Here is a 17,218-nt window from a genome sequence, read left to right as displayed (position 1 = left end):
TCCTTCTATACCTAGTTTGTGGAGTTTTTATCATGAAAGGGTTTTGAATTTTGTCCAATGATTTTTCTATATCTATTGAGATAATCTTATTATCCTTCATTCAATTAATGTAGTCTATCACTTTTATTAATTTGCATATGTTGAATCATCTTTGCATCCCAGAGATAAATCCCACTTGTTCCTGGCGTATGACCCTTTAAATGTGCTGTTGAATTCAGTTTGCTAGTATTTGGTTGAGGATTTTTGCATCTGTGTTCATCAGAGATGGTGGCCTATAGATTTCTTTCTTTTTTTTTTTTTTGGTAGTGTGTTTGACTTTGGCATCATGGTAATGCTCATGTCATTAAATGAGTTTAGAAGTGTTGCCTGCTCTTCAGTGTTTTAGAAAAGTGTGAAAAGGATTGATATTAATTCTTCTTTAAATGTTGGGTAGTACTCACCAGTGCAGGCATCTTGTCCTGGACTTCTGTTTGTTGTAAGATGATTCAATCTCTTTACTCATTATTGGTCTGTTCAGACTTTCTATTTATTCATAATTCAGTCTCAGTAGGTTGTATGTTTCTAGGAATGTATCCATTTCTTCTAGGTTGCTGGCACGTTAAGTTTTCACAGTAGTCTCTTATGATCCTTTTTATTTCTACGGCATCAGTTGTAATGTTTCCTCTTTCATTTATGATTTGATTTTTTTGAGTCTCCTCTCCTTTTTTCTTAGTAATTGAGCTAAAGGTTTGTCAATTTTGTTTATCTTTTCAAAAACCCAACTCTTAATTTTATTGATGTTTTCTATCCTCTATTTTGTTTATTTCTTCTCTAATCCTTATTATTTCCTTCCTTTTGCCAACTTTAGGCTTAGGCCTAGTTTTTTTTGGTTGTTGTTGTTCCTTGAGGTGTAAAGATGGGTTGTTTATTTGAGATCTTTCTTCACCAGTAAGCCAACACTATAGATCAATGGACCTAACAGACATATACAAAACATTTCCCCTAACGGCAGTAGAATACACATTTCTCTCAAGTGCACAAGGAACATTCTCCAGGATATGTCACACATTAGGTCACAAAACAATTGTTAACAAATTTAAGAATATTGAAATCATACCAAGTATCCTTTCCTACCATGATAGAATAAAGCTAGAAATGAATAACAGAAGGAAAATTGGAAAATTCACAAATACTTGAAAGTTTAAAACTGCACTCCTGAACAATCAATGGGTCAAAGAGGAAATCAAAAATTATCTTGAGACAAATGAAAAATGAAAAGACAACATACCAAAACTTTGCGATGCAGCAAAAGCCATACTAAGAGGGAAGTTTATAGTGATAAATGCCTATGTTAATTTCTTATCTTAAACACACGTATCCCTTATTGTTTTGATTGCACAAGTACTCAGTCTACCACCACCTGGTGGCAGTATACCTAAATACAGGGTCTAGTTTTGAGTTGGAGAATAAACCCTTTGGAAGGTAGATTATGTGAAACTGAATACAATAAGTGATGGACTATATAACAGTAGGATGAGCTACATGCTTTGATTCATGAGAAACGGAGAGAATGGTAGTTCTGCCCAGGAGCAAGAGTTCCAAGGCAGAGCTCTGCTCACCTGACACAAGAGGGCGCTCTATTGACTTTTCTGTTTTCTCCACCAATCAGATTTCCTTCCCTTTACTTTGGTCTCCCATCTCTTATTCACTGAAAGCACTTACTGCAAAGGTAGCAATTGCTCTCGGAAGGACAGAAGCTGTTCAGATTTTTAAGATGCCCCAAAGCTGATAAACAGGGCCAGTGGCATCGCCCACCACCGAGTCATGATGTTCACCGTGATGCCCTGAAGTCCCAGTTACTCACCAAGGTTGTACCACATGTCCCTGATTTCGAAGCCAATCTGTCTCCTCATATCTCCGTACCTGAAAACCAGGGACAGGGAAAACGCTGAGTCACTCTATGAAGCATTTGAAAATCGGACTTGGATTATTTTTAAGTGCAATGAAACTCTCCCATCCCTGAGACAAATAAAGAGAGTGTCAAAGCATCAACTTCTTTTGCCACCAAAAGGAACTGAAGGAGGAGGAATCCAGCTAGGGATCTCATTTTCCCATCACCACAGATTACATAAGATCCTCCCCTCTGTGGAAACATGGGGGAGGTGGTGGAGAGAAATGAAAGTATTTTCCTTTCTTCAGTCTCTAATGGCAGGAGAAAGAGAACCCGGCTCCTTGGCTTGAGGGGGAGTTTGTTTTCCACGCATGTTATAAGCATCCAGGAACCAGACACCAAATGACATCCTACAGCCCGGCACACAATAAGCAGTTCTCATATGTTAAATTAAGCCCCGGAGTCTTAGACAATCAGAGCAGGAAAGGCCTCTTTCATACAGCTCCCAGCTCCTGGCTCTTTATCATTTTCAATGTAAGGAAGGGCTTAACACGAAAAGATGTCAACAAACATTCCCCTGTTTTTATGTACCAGCAAAAATAAATGCTAATTTTCTTCCCAGTGGGTCAGCAGAGGGGGTGTGTGTTTCATGAGTAAACAGAATTTGATGTTTCAGAAGATAAACCTTTATTAGTTTGTGAGCAATTTAACATTTTCCTTTATTGCCTAAGGAAAAGGCTGATTCTATTACAAATAATAATTTGCAAAATTATCCTACAGTGTTACAGTGTAGCAGCTGTGTCGTGGCGCCTGCTCTGTGCGTCCTTATGTCAGCTCATGTGGGAAGAAAAGCTCTGATTACAGATGACCGACTTGTGCCTCCACAGGTAGAGATCCGGCTGGTAAATCAACAGCCCCAGCTGGCTGCTACCCTTTATCAAAGTCTCGGGTACCCTAAGCACCCGTCTGTCACTTACAGCAGGAAAGGACAGCAGACCCTGTGAGAATCTCAACCAGGAAAGATGAACGCACCCAGCAGCTCCTCTTTGGAGAATTCAACCTTGGGAGCATCAGAGCCGGACAGGTGCCAGGGCATTCACTGTACCCGTGGAGAAACTGAAGTGAGAGGGCAGTGTTGTACCCCTTCCTCCGAGGACAAGCTGGTCCTCTGAGGTGAATGTACTGCCTTCCAGTCCAGCCCGACACCAGGTGAGCGCTGGTGCAGGTAAATTCCGTGAGTGAGAGAGAGGGGATCTCTGCCCAGGAATGCTCCCAGCACCAAGCCACAGGGAGCAGGGACCGGGCCACCCTTCCGCGCCTAGCTGGCATCCAGAAGTGCCCCAGAGGCACAAGATCTGAGCGCCAGCGAGGCGTGCACCCTTTTGAGGCTTGCAGAGCCGTTTTCCAATCCCCATTTTGCTCCTGTAGGAATGACAGAGGGGTCCCAGCACCCAGGCCTGGAGAGGATGTGGGTGGCTGCATGATGACTGGGAAGACCGTTCTCTGGGCATTTACCAGGAGAATAGGACCGGGGACAGGAAAACCACGCTCCATCCAGGGCAGATGCTTCCTCCTCAGGCTGGAGGGGTCTGCGCTGTCCAGGGGGATAAGCTGCCTTTCAGGGGAGCAGATGTCTGGGGAGGTGAGGAGTGTGGCATCGCAGGGAGGACCCCGAGAACGTAAACACCCCAGCCCCTGCTGCCAGGTGTTCAGACCTCAACACAGTGAGGACGCCAGAGGCCCAGAGGAGGCGAGAACCTGTCCCAGGGGTGGGCCTGTCATTAACTCAAGCTTAAAGACTCTTAACTGCCAAGCAACTCCTTCTCAGCCCGGAACAGTATCTCTTGAAAAATACAAATGGTTAAAGCCAGGCAGACCTCCATCAGTGTCTGCGCCTTGCTGGCCCGACTCAACTTCCTCTCCCAGGTCTTACAATAATTCAAATCAAACCCCAAAGTTCAGAAGGATAAAGCACAGGACAGCCTTGGCAGCAGCGGGCTCACGGGTTGGGTTTGGATCACCAGGAGTGACCCAATGGATGCCTCAGGCCCTACAGTGACTGCTGTCTGTCCAGCGCTGGACTTGACCCGGGGACCCCAGGAGGCATGTGAGGAGAGGGAAGCCGGCCCCGTCCTGTCTCTCCGCCCAGCGCCTCTGTTCCTGGTGCCGGCGGAGCGTGAGGGGCTCAAGGATGCCTGGGTTACATTTTTCAGTGACGCTTCACTGTCTTCTACGTGGGGAATGATGTGTCTTCACAGTATTTCAGAACGGGGGGATTAGCAAAGATCCGAGTGCACGTCGCTCAGGAGAGTAAAGCCTCTGGCAGAAAGGTGCTAAAAATGCCATTATAATAGTCAAGTAAGACACAGGTGCTCGAGGCTGGTACAAGATGAGTACAGAGCCGGAAGGTAAAGGGCAGGACCGAATCTCTCCAGCAGTAAGATTGATCTTTTCTCTCATTTTAATAAGAAGGCAGCTTTGACAAATCTATACACTTCTCAGCGTAATCCCCAAATGGAGTCACAGCTGTCACCAGAACTTAAGAGGGATTCCTGAACCATTTGTAATCCTTGCCCCAAGGAGGAGAAAAAAGCAGTAATGGAGTGTATCTGGGATCATGCTCCTACCTGGAGAGAGAATTTCAGAGCTGGTGGCAGCCTTAGAGATCGTTACTAAGTCCATGACTAACGATTTATAGTTGAGGGAACTGAACTAGTCCTGCGGGGGAAGCAAAATGACTTGGCCATGGTCACAGGGCAAGGGGAGAAGAGATGGCACAAGTCTCCAGACTCCCAAAGAATTCCCGTTCTTCACCCCCAGCATGCATCTCGAGGACCAGAGAGGGCAGACTTCCACGATGCCGCAGCACAGCACTGCGTCTCACCCCTCAAAGTGCATGTGTGGTGTGTTTCATTTGATTTGATTCTCACAGTAAGACCACAAGGTGAGGAAGAAGACGTTCCCGTAGCTGTCTTCCCACTGAGGAAGCAGATTCCTGGGGGTGAAATGACATGCCTGTTTCTGCAAAGCTGGAGTCACCTGGTGCTTCCCACCATCCTCAGGTCGCCTGTGCCCACCCACGAAGTGAGTGGACAACTCCAGACAGCCAGCCCGAGGGAGCCCCCAGGAGGCATCCTTTAGACAGCCCAGGTAGATCGCAGATCCCACATCCAGGCCTGTAACTCTGACCCAAAATAGCATGACTCTGGTCTCTGAGACCTTACGTTAGCACCTGCTTTCCTGAATCTTTGCCCCCAGAAGCAGAAATCCCATGTCCACCAGAGATAGCCCAAGCCTGGGGGTAAGACCAACCTGAGACCAAATCTAAGCACACTGGGAAAATTACCTGACCACTCTGACCCTTGGTCTCCCCATGTGTAGTACTGGGATAATGACGGCATGATGCTCATCTATCTCCCAGGCCTTTGGGAGAATGAGGACACGGTGCCCTCGTCTGTCCTAACAAGCAACGAAGCCAGGCTGGTCCTTCCTTTAAAAGTTCAGAGTGGGCCTCATCACAGCATCCCCTTCATGGTTGCAATGGTCTTTTAGATTAATTTGTTCTGTAAGCATTATTCATTGTTTAATGAATTACTAAATGCTTACTGAAGGCCAGGCACAGAGCTAATATGGAGCCACTAATATAATGTGGGAAAGAGACACAATCCACAGACCTGAGGGACTATTAGCATGCAGCAGAAATGGGCATTAAACAATCATACGAGACTCACACATATATGTATATATAGTAGTTTTTTTTGGTTATTATTTATGTTTTTTTGGAGGCCATGGTAACAGTTCTTTAGGAAAAACTGGAGGAGTGGGTCCAGGTTGGCTGTGGGAGAAGCTCTCTTAGAGAGTAATATTTACCCAAGATTTGAAGAAGGAAAGGTGTAATCCAGACAGAGAGGGGAAGAGACCAGAAGGTGCAAAGGCCCTGTGGCGGGGGGGTGGGGGGTAGGTGAGTATACGGACCAAAGAAGGCAGTGAGACTGGACGACAGGGAGCTTGCCGGACTCCTTCCCCTCAAGAGGAGGGGTGTGCTGTGAACCAAGGCTGCAGAGGCAGGTTTATAAGTATTTTTTTTTAAGTTTCAAAAACTCTTTTGCAATAAGAAATATACTTTACTAAGCAGCACTCATAAAAATGTACACATACAAAAGTTCTATAATACTTAACTTTACTACCTGCCATCAACTCTGATGCTTCCTTATATTCTATTTCACTGAAAAAAAAAAAAAAAGGGGGAAAAAATGTATGTTGGTCTTGGGTCGTGTGGGTTGACTTGTGTCCTCCATAAAGATCTGTTAAAGCCCTAACCCCTACTACCTGTGAATGTGACCCCCTAAAGAGGGTCTTTACAAGATGTAATCCTGTTAAGATAAGGTCATGCTGGATGGGGCGGGCCTTAAATCCAAGAACTGGCATCATTATAAGGAGAGGGATACAGTTAGAGACACAGACAAACAAGGCTGAAGGCCACGTGAAGAGGGAGGCAGAGACGAGTTATACAGCCACGGCCACGGAGCACCATGGATGGGGGCCACAGCCACGGAGCACCAAGGATGGGCGCCACCCACCCCCAGAAGATAGGAGAGAGGCACGGACAAGGTCTTCCCTCTGAGCTTCCAGAAGGAACCAACCCTGCTGATGCCTTGGCTTCAACCTCTGGCCTCTGTAACTGTGAGGCAATAAATTTCTGTTGTTTCACTTAGTTTGTGTTGCTACATTATGGCAGATGACTCTAAGAAATTAATACAATGGCCCATTAAGTTGCTATCCCAGCCCAGTGAAGGGCTGAGATGCACAATTTAAAAACTGCTGTCTTAAGGAAAGAGAACAGAATAAGAAGGCCCAACGCCAAGACTTGAGGAGCTCTTGCACTTAATGGGTGGAGGGAGGAGTCTGAGCCTGACAAGGGAGCAGCGGAGAGGCCAAAACGCTAGGAGGGAAACCTACAGAGGGGTTCTGGGAGCCCAGGGCAGAGCTGGCCTGCAGCCAGCATCGGGAGTGGGTGTGGGTGTGCAGTGAGAGAGGCACGGAGGGAGCTGGAGGGAGATGATGGGTGGGGTGAGACACTGTTATTTTTATGGGAAAGACTGGTAAGTTCTGGGGAGGTGGGAGGAGACGGGACCCCAAATGTGACGGATGGGAATAAGCCTTACTAGACACAGGGGTCTGATGCGTCCTCCACTGCATAGAGTTTTATCACGTTCAATAAAATTCAGCATCACTGGGCAGGGGGATGAGGGGGTGGTGGTGGTGGGATGAACTGGGAGATTGGGCTTGACATATATGCACTAATATGTACAAAACAGATAACTCAGGAGAAACTGCTGTATAAAAAAATAAAATTAAAAAAGTTTTTTTAAGAAAGAAAATAAATATGTGCACACAAAAACATTCAGCATCACTAAAAGAAGATGTGGTATATATTTACAATGGAATATTACTCAGCCATGAAAAGGAATGAAATAATGCCATTGGCAGCAACATGGATGGGCCTAGAGAGTGTCACACTGAGTGAAGTAAGTCAGACAGAGAAAGACAAATACCATATAGTATCACTTGTATGTGGAATCTAAAGTATAATACAAATGAATTTATTTATCATACAGAAAGAGACTCAGAAAACAAACTTATGGCTACCAAAGGGGAAAGGGATTGGAGGAGGAATAAATTAGGAGTATGGGATTAACAGATACACACTACTTTATATAAAAGAAGTAAGCAATAATGATTTACTGTATAGCACAGGGAACTATATTCACTATCTTGTAACAACCTATAATGGAAAAGAATCTGAAAAAAATATATAACTGAATCACTTTGCTGTACACCAGAAACTAACACAATGTTATAAATCAACTATACTTCAACTAAAAAAAAAAAAAAAAAGAATACAGCGTCGCTAATGCATGTGGGACACTTAATTAACTCTTCGAAAAGGACCTTAGCACAGGTTACAGCTTGTTGAGCCCATCTCCTTGGGTCCCCTTCTATTTCTTAGTACATAGTGAATTTATCTGGAATAATTTGAGTCTCTTGGGAAAAAAATTAGCACAAACACAAATAATTTCCTTTTATAATTTGGAACGTTCAACTCCAGCTTCAGATTAGGTCACACTGCAAAGCAAGGCTGGTCACTGTGTACTTCTTTCCTTTTGGTTTCCCTAAAAAGTAATGTGTACAGTATGAATTAACACACTGATGTTTCAGAACCCAGTGTTTGCAAACACTGTGATATTTTGGTCCAGTAGTGAAACCTGTCCTCTTAGAAGAGGCAGTGAGCTGAGGATAGACTTCTATAGGAAAAACGAAACGAACCAGAAAAGGATGGGAAACATCCCGGGACCAACTGGGGAGAGGGTACCATGAAGAACACACATTAATCAACTAGGTTCAACTCCACTGACCTGGGCTTGGCCATCACGCTTAACCCTCTCGGGCTGGAATTTTTAAATGGGCATTTTATGCTTAGAGCTGCTGGAGGCCCAGTCATGAACCCCTTTCCTCTTCAAGAAGGCAGTCTGGTCCTGAACACAGAAGGCCAGTTGCAGTCACATCGCCCCATTGCCCCAACGCTAGGACGCACGATGTCTTACGAACTAAAATGGTCAAGCTGGCAGCTAATCCAGAGCCAGCTCTTTCACGTTTGACTCACGCTTCCGGAGCCCCCATAACGTGCAAGGTGTGGGGGATGGAGGACGGGACATTCAGGAAGGTCAGGGTTAGCATTCTGTCGCCTTCTCTGTCTGTTAGGAGTCAGTAGCGCCAAGGATGTCTGAAGGTGAGTCCGTGAAATGTTCTCATTATGGACTTCGCTTCCTACAGGTTATTCATTTTGTGGATCGTTGCCAAATCTTGTGTTCAGTTTGGGTTTGACTTAATCAGTGTTCTGCACGCTATACGGCCCATTCTTTGATGTGACTCCCATGTGCTTTGGGGAATGCGTTTGGAATAAATATCCTAATTATCTCCCCAACCTAGGTCACCAGGAGGACGGGAAGCTTAACAAGAGGGAGCGAACAGGCAGATCTTCTGATACTGGGATTTTCTGTTGTTCTGAGCCACAGCGCTGTGGACCAGGCAGGCGGGAGGAGGTGCAGGCCGCGGCGGAGAGGAAGGGCCGCGCTGGGGGCAGAGGGGGCTCATGCCGAAGCCCTGGGTTGGATTCACAAACCCTACAGCAGTAGATGAGCCGACGTGGACAGCCAGAGGCTAGTAAACAGGGGGGCATCACTCCACTTTCAGACCCCACGGCCTTTCCCTCTAGAAGAAAATAATCCCCTGAATTACGCTCCACTGTGCCGGAAACCAGCAGCCCGCCATTAGCTCAGACGCCTGGGGTTAGTCCCCGTGTCACCTGGTCCCTCGCACCTTGACCCTAAGTTCCGATCACTCCAGGCCCGGCCATTCACTTAGGCTTCAGCAACGCAGAGCATTTCTGCTTACAGAGTGGGCCCTGCCCCTTAGGACGCGATGACCCCTTTGGGAAATGGCTGTTTGCTGACAAGGGGGTCAGTCAGTCAGTCTGGTGAACATCTCAGCCACCTTTGCCCCCCAGGCCGAGTCCTACATGCCCACCTCCGGGCTGCCAAGGCGCCTGGGGAGCACTTCCGTTCTACTCCAATCATGTAATTTTGCACAGCTACCTGCCCCCTAGACTGTGAACTTTGTGTCTCTGGGCGCCAAGCACCAGGACTCTAGTGCCACGAGTACATGGCACAATGTGAAACAAATTAAAACGTTTCTAAGGCACTAGGAAATTTAAGCATTCGGGGAGGACCATCTCCTAATATTTCTCATGCAGGTTTTGCTATTTAGAAATTAAAACTGCACATGGATGACAAAGTGTTTAAGGTGTAGCAAGAGGCAGGGTGAATACAACGAACAGGGGAACCCACGTTTCATCTTAGCCACGCGGCCTCATAGGCCAGGAGCGCTTAACATAGATGCTGGAAATTCCTTCTCCTCCGCGGCCTGTCACGGCCACACACTGAACCTGTGCCCCTGGGAGAGGGCCCCTCGGACTGCACAGGCGCTGAGACACTCCTGCAAAGACAATTTCTGAAATGTTTGGGGCTTCTTCCCTCGGGGGATCCATGAGACAATTTCAAAGGGAAAATCTGGAGTCTCTCCTTGCCACGGCTGTGAGAGACAGAATTCTAAAAGCCCGATTCGGAGGCCCTCTGGGAGGGGTGACACCAGCTGGCTGTGGTTAATTTTCCTTGGCTTTGAAGCCTCAGAAGGCACAGCACGATGTGGGAAGCAAACGTTTTCTCTGGTGGACAAGGCCCTGTGTGGTGAATGCGTGTATTGGTGTCGCTCTAGCTTAGATTTTAACGCTCTCACACCAACAAGGAAAGGGCCCAGGGAGAGAGACGGGCCCCGCCCTGACCGGAGAATGCTCAAATCAAATGGTTTTATTCTCCAAACCGTGAAGGAGACGTCAGCTCTTTTCAGGCAGATTTCCGGTTTAAACTCAATTCTTCTCCGCAGGCATCTCTAAGGGTAGGATACGCTACAAGCTTGGCAAGGAATGGGCACCAGTGTCGGCTGGAGCTGGGTCTGGACCCCGGCCTCACCCCACGTGAGCACTGCACACAGGGGGGCAGGACAGGATAACCAGGGCTTTGGAGGGCTCTGGTGGGGAGAGGCTAGGGCCGAGTCCTGTGTGTGCTGGTTACTAGTGTTTCCATTACAAACAGCTTTTGCCATGACAGCCTTTCATCAAGGACAGCAAGCTGGGAGCCACCCCTAACTTCCTGGGAGCACTGAGGGAATGTACATTTCACAAAGCGGTAGCATCCCTGTTGAGCCAGTCCCCGGAAGGTGCTGCCTAGAAGAGTCTGTCTCCTGAGCCAAGATGAGGGATAAACTCTGCTGGCTCGGAGGAGGGCCCATCTTCCCTGCCATCGCCGCTGGGCACCCACTGGGCCCACGCCGCCCGGGGTGCATTTCCCTTTCTGAAGAAGGAACACGTGTCTCTATCAACGGCCAACAGACCAGTCGTTCAACGGCGGAAGCTTGAAGGAAAGACGGCCCATGCTTTGCTTTGCTTTTGTTTTCTTGTCGGCTGCTACACGTGGCATGAGGGATCTTAGCTCCCCGACCAGGGATCAAACCTGGGAAGCAGGGAGTCTTAACCACTGGGAAGGGAAGCCAGGGAAGTCCCAAGATGACCCGATGAAAGCTGACTTTTAGATGGCTCAGGGAAGGATTTAAGGTTCTAAAAGCAGCCCAGCTAAACATCTCGGGCTCTGAACTGCCCGAGTTAGAATGCCTCAGTGTGAGACACGGGACCCTGGTTCACAACCTGCTTCATTTCCTCGTCTGGAAAATAAAGATGATAAGAGAACCTATGGAATAGTTTTGGTTTTTGTTCGAATGATTCTATGTGAAAAATGCATAAAACGTTCTTAGAAAGTCACTGGCAGGTCACGCGTGCTCTGTAAATATCGGCTGAACTACTTCTTACTCCCCAGGGATAGTGTGCTTTCCATTTGGTCTGCAAGGGAGACACACTCTCCTGGGATACTAGGAGGGCTGAGCGGCTGTCCCCTTCTGAGAGGCCCTGGAATCTCTAACCTCAGTGATGGTACCAGGCTGGCAATGCCTTGGAACCGTCAACACGGCTCAGAGGGATTACAAAGTGATGAACAGGGACAGATGACTTAGCAACGTGATGTACTGATGGAAGGGGCCCCCAGAGAACTGAGACACTGGTGAAACTGAGGCAGAGAGAGAGGTGGCAAGGCCCTCAGAGTGCCCAAGGGTTGCAAAGAAACCCACGTAAGGGTTCTTTTGCTGACCCTGGACCAGGAGCTGTTCGGGATGCAGTGCTGAAGGAGCCAGGCAGGGATCCTGGCTTCCCCGGGGCTTCTCAGACGTTTTCAGGATAATCCAAGGGCTAGTTAAGCACTTTCAGATCTCCCGCCCGGAAGAGGACCGGGGTCATCTCTTGCAAAGAAGGAACCCCAGATGACTCATCATTCTGCGATGAGTTGTTCCACAATCCCAAGACGCCAACAGCTTCCGTCAGAAGCTTCCTTGTTTGAAGCAGCGTTGGAGAATTAAGCGACACAGCAAACCATACGTGGTGTGACATGAGCACGGTGCACAGCAAAAGCAATTATCTCCCGAAACTCCCATTCTGTTCGGTGCTAATAGTCCCGAATGACACTGACTGACCTGCAACCCACCAGAATGAAGCTGTAGTTTTAGATCTGCATTCATGGGTTACAAAAGGCAATACTCAATTCATGGTGTGAAACCACCCTCTCGTTACACCATGATTACACCTCAATTGGTACCCAGTTGGCTTAGAAGACGCAAGAAGACTGTGCTAATAGAACTGCAGGCTCCTGCCCATGCCTTTGGGGCTACGTGGACTTACTTGTTAAGGATTTTCCCTCTCTTTGCACTTGAAAAATTCTCCAGCTGCAAGGACTCTTGAGTGAGGAAAGCGACAGCCAGGTGAAAATAGTTGTTCCACAGCTGAAACCAAAAAGGGGAGATGCTAAGGTGCCGAACCGATTAATACAGGATCTCAGAAACGCTCCGAGACGTTTAGAATAGCATTTGCCCAGCACACACTTCTGAAAGGTTTGGAAGCCGCACTCTCTACATACACATTGCTAACAGCCACCCACGGTGTGGTTCAGGGCTGAGCATGGCCTCTGACAGGGCATGCAGTCAGATCCCAGCTCAGCCACTTACTCAGGCAGGCACTCTAACCTCTCTGTGCCTCGGTTTCCTCAGGTAAAGTGGGAATTTCAACAGTACCTACCTGATAGGACTGCTAAAGGACGGAGGGAGTAAAGACATGCAGTGCCCATCCAGTGGTGCCGGGAGCATGGTAAGCACGTAATAAATATTAGCTGTTATTAATACCGTATTATGGAGCCCCTTACCTCATAGTACACAGCAAGTTCCCTACATATGAAGGAGTTCCGAGAGCGCGTTCGTAAGTCCAACTTGGTCGTAAGTCCAACCAAGTCAGCCTAGGTACCCAACTAACACAATCAGCTACATACCACTGCTTTTACACTTGCTGCCGGACGTCCCGGGCTTGAAATAAAGATACGGTACTACTGTACTCTGTACAGTACTGTAAAGTACACAAAAGCACGACCGATTGTAGAGGATACACGCAAGGGACAATGTACGCCAGACGCGTGAACTAACGTACGTGATTGGACATGAGAATGCACATTTGCATTTTTGAAAGTTCACAACGTGAAGGTTCGTAGGTAGGGGACTTACTGTGTAGATTTATATAATTTATCATTTTTGTGAGACTAAAAATATATACACACTAGAAAATTGAGGAAAACGTAAAAAGATCCAACATTTCATATTTCAAGGACTTACAGACTGTACGTGGCTTAAATGACAATTTACTATAAAATCATTTTGTCCTCGTAAAGCTCTTCACTGGAAGCTCTGTGTATCTGGACACAGTATCCCATAAAAGTGTTCTTCGACAAGAAGTGTTATGATGGGTAGATTCCTGAAGTCATGAAACTAAGACCCCCTGATTACGTCAATGTTTAAGACCAGGTGAAGAAGATTTAAATGAAGGATGAATGCTTGGATCATGAATGGGGGCTTTTCGCTTGAACTCAATACATGACACGGGCACACCCCTCACTGCCCAGGGGAGAAACCTGGGACTTATGCTGGGCTTTGTCCCTCACAGCATCCCACCGTTTCAATCAGCAAGTCCTTCTGCTTCCCCTTATAAATCCCTCCCAGGCCCACCCACTTTGTCTCAGTGCTGGGGTATCACCCACCCCAGGTCAGCATCATCCCTCACAGACCAGAACCTCCTGCTTCCTGTTTCCTGTCCTCGCCTCGTCCCACAGGGCAGCCAGAGGGAACTGACACTAATCGGAGGGGGACACACCCCAGCTCAAACCTCTTCAGGAACTCCCACACGTTTCCGGTCAAAACAGAGTTTGAAGGGGAGTCCCGCTGCCTGGTTCCCTCTGCTTCTGCCTTGCAGCAGCCTTTCCATCCATACTCTGCACTCTTGTCTTCCCATCAGATCCTCGAGCTGATGCTCTCCCCACCCCTGGGCCTTTGCAGATGCCGGGTCCACCCCACTCTCCTCCCTGACTGGGTCTTAGCATACCAGGACCAGGTGTGTTCTGCCCTCTCCGCACCCTCGAGCACCTTGGTCTGTCCCTACAGTCCTGCCCTAATCGTCCTCCATTTGCACTCCACGATACACAGGGTGGGGGCAGGATTCCAGTTCTGGGGCGGAGCCTGGCTCAAAGTAAGTGATTCATCAGGAATAATCAATGTTTGAGGGACGAACCCCTGGGGATTTCTCAAATGCAAATGAAAACTCTATGGACACTTCCTCCAGACTGCTTCCATCTGCATCCTCTCTCAGAGGGCGGCACCCGAGGGTGGGGGAGCGCAGGTGAGAGATAAGCGGGGAGACCCTCCCCCTCCCCCCCCGGGAACTGCAGCAAGGGGCTCGGAGACTGGCCATCACAGATACTCCTCAGCGGACCATTCCTGTACCACAGGATATTCCAGGGGAACTTTCACCTGCTCTCAGTGGGAAAGAGCTGGACAGAGTTGCCATCACATGTCCAAGCTCCAAGGTGCCTTCAGTGATCTTAGGAAGAAATTTGTGGGTATTGGTTTTCTTATTTACAAAACAGGGATAATATTCATTGCATCAAATGAGATGGTTACACAGAGTTACGTAAAAACAAGGTGTTAACAGTAATGACTCTATTTTCAGCGACCAGAGAAATAAGAGGAAACTTTCCAGCATGGATGTAGCTAAGAGTGCAGTGGGCTTCATTTATCCGGTGCTCCTCAGGAACTGGCATTTCTTCAGGAACAGAGCAGCTCATTCCCAGGTAAGGGCTGGTCTTCCCATTTCACAGATGAGGTTCAGAGACTTGCTCCAAACCACAAAAAAAAAAACACGTGAAGCAGAACAAGGGTCTCCAGCGGGCCATCCTGGACCTCACAGGCCACACTCTTTCCTGCCCACAAATGCACTTTCTCTTTTAGGCCTTTTTGTAATAGAAGGGGTGACTCAAATCAATAAAGTACAAGTCGCTTCCTTTGTTTTTGGAACTAACACCTCCCTGCTATCGCCACCCACCTCCCAGCAGCGCCCTCCTCTCACAGCACTGGCAGGGGTCCCTGGCCACGTCTGGGTGAGGGGCACCACTAGAGCAGGACCCAGAACGTATTTTAATGTATACCTGCTGCCCATAAAAACAACATCGACACAAATATGAATGTGTCTTTTTAAATGCCAGTTTCACTAACTCTATATTCCTTCTCTTCACTCACACAGCGGCCAGGACGACAGCTGAGCCGCAAGTCTCCTGAAAACCCTGCCCTGGGAGATATTTAGGGGAACTGCGTAGTCCAACGCCCTGAAGAAGGACGTTCCCTCGTGGCCCACGTGCCTGGCGACTCAGTTTCCACCTGTAAAGCAAGACTGGGACCCACAGGAGATTTTTACATCCTTAGGAATGAGGAGGCTGCCTATCGTGCACCTCAAAAATCCCCTGGCCATTGTCAGAGCCTGAACAGGACGAGGGGGCCCCCCAGGAGTTGGGAGCATCTGGCATGGGGGGCAGGGGTCATGACTTCTGTGATGCTCCTCCCAAGGGTGCAGCCTGGGTCTAAGCACTGGGGAACCTGAGGCAACCCAAGTGCAGGGCCGTCTGCAAACCCAGACCCGGGCTCTGCAAGAGTGCTGAGGACAGAACAGCCAGGAAGGAGTGAGCAACTGTTGTAGCCTGAAGGAGACGAAAGACACACAGAAACTGAACGCATCGGGGGAGGGAGGGATGAACAGGAGGAGGACGAGGATTTTTAGGGCAATGGAACTGGATGCAAGTCATTCTCCATTTGTCCAAACCCACAGAGTGGACAAAACGTCTACAGGGTACTGTAAAGTAAGGACTCGGTGATTACGATGCGTGAGTGTAGGTCTATCAGTTGTAACAATGTACCATCTGGTGGGGGATGTTGATAGTGGGGTAGCTTCGTGTGCAGGAGGCGGGGGTCTACGGGAAATCTCTTCACCTCTCTCTCAATTTTGCTGTGAACTTGAAACTGCCATTAATAAAGTCTTTTAAAAATCACATAAAAGTACAAACATTAAAAAAAAACAAACCCTGTAAGCTACGCATGATTTCAGACGTGACAACTAACGGCATTTGTGATGCTGACCTCTGAAGGATGGGATTGGGACGACTGAACTTGAATGTGGTCTGAGGACTGGTTAGGGGTGATGAGAATGTAAGTTTCCTTTGGTATTCTTACTCTAGTTAGGCAGGGAACAGTCTCTGTTTGTATGAAATATATACTACAGATCTGGGGAGGTGATAGGGTGTCAGGCTGGCAGCTCACTAGGATAAGGTTAAGAAAAAAAAGTTCTTCATACCATACTTGCTGGAAATGAGAAGCAGACTGAGGAGGGACAGAGGGAAGCAGTAGCAGCCCACAGGGATGACTAGTTAAAGGAGAAGGAAGTGTCAGGAGAGAGAACTGTGCAGGGAATGTTAGAACATAAAAATGCACCTTGTGGGAGCGGCCGCTGCCTGGACCACACGCTGAAGGCGGCCTCGGCCACATGGCACCCAAGCCTCCCCCTGGGGGTGAGAGGGTGGGAGCCCCCCAAAGTGGAACAATCAAATGCACTTCACACTTGCCAAGGGACGAAGGCCGAAAGGGCTCATTGCAGCCAAGGTGTTGGGCCTGAAGGGAGCGTCCAGAGAGGACCGTATGCATGAAACAATGCGCAAGCTCAGCGATAACCAGTAAGCCCACACCCACCGCAGTCACACCTGAAACACACAGCCATCTCACGTGACAGGCACGGCCTACACGGATAAAAGAAAACCTAATGAAGGACACAGAAAAAGGCCTAAATATTCCTGTGTGGGATGGGAAAAAATAAATACTGCCACGTACTCCCCGAAATGCTGTTACATTTCCCCTACAATTATTTATGAATTCAACAGAATTCTAGTTAAAATGTAGACAGCATTTTTAAGAAGTTTAACAAGGTGATTTTGAATTTCACACAGAAGAGGAAATGCGCAGAAAGAGTCAAGATAATTTTGCAATAACACACTAACGGGGAAGTCCTGGTTATACTAGCTGGGTATAAAACCCATAGGTAATAACACAGAAAACAGAACTGTACCCACATGCATTCGTAATTAAGAGTTTCCTCAGTGGCAGTTCAAATCACTGGGAAAGAAGAAACTATTTATAATGTGAAATAAAATTCATATGTTATTTAAACATAAAAATTCTTCTCTGCCCTTTGGACACCTTTCTCCCCTCACTGTG

The 17,218-nt window shown here is 47.7% G+C and overlaps 1 protein-coding gene across 2 annotated transcripts in view; it reads right to left on the bottom strand.

Moving 5' to 3' along the window:
• The window catches only part of DOCK1 (dedicator of cytokinesis 1), a 542,215-nt gene that overhangs the window by 96,833 nt on the left and 428,164 nt on the right, over positions 1–17,218 (bottom strand). For both annotated transcript variants that reach the window (XM_027112936.1, XM_027112937.1), the window contains exons 31-32: positions 12,270–12,370; positions 1,844–1,902 (exon numbers count right to left, since the gene is read on the bottom strand). In XM_027112936.1, the coding sequence (XP_026968737.1) occupies positions 1,844–1,902; positions 12,270–12,370 (160 nt within the window). The remainder of the gene's footprint in view (positions 1–1,843; positions 1,903–12,269; positions 12,371–17,218) is intronic.

The sequence above is a fragment of the Aethalodelphis obliquidens genome, unplaced genomic scaffold (assembly GCF_003676395.1).
Source record: "Aethalodelphis obliquidens isolate GAN/ISIS:26980383/991018 unplaced genomic scaffold, ASM367639v1 scaffold11, whole genome shotgun sequence".
In the NCBI taxonomy this organism is placed as follows: Eukaryota; Metazoa; Chordata; class Mammalia; order Artiodactyla; family Delphinidae; genus Aethalodelphis; species Aethalodelphis obliquidens.
Note: the sequence above shows the minus strand (reverse complement) of the source record. Positions and strands in the feature narration are given on the sequence as shown.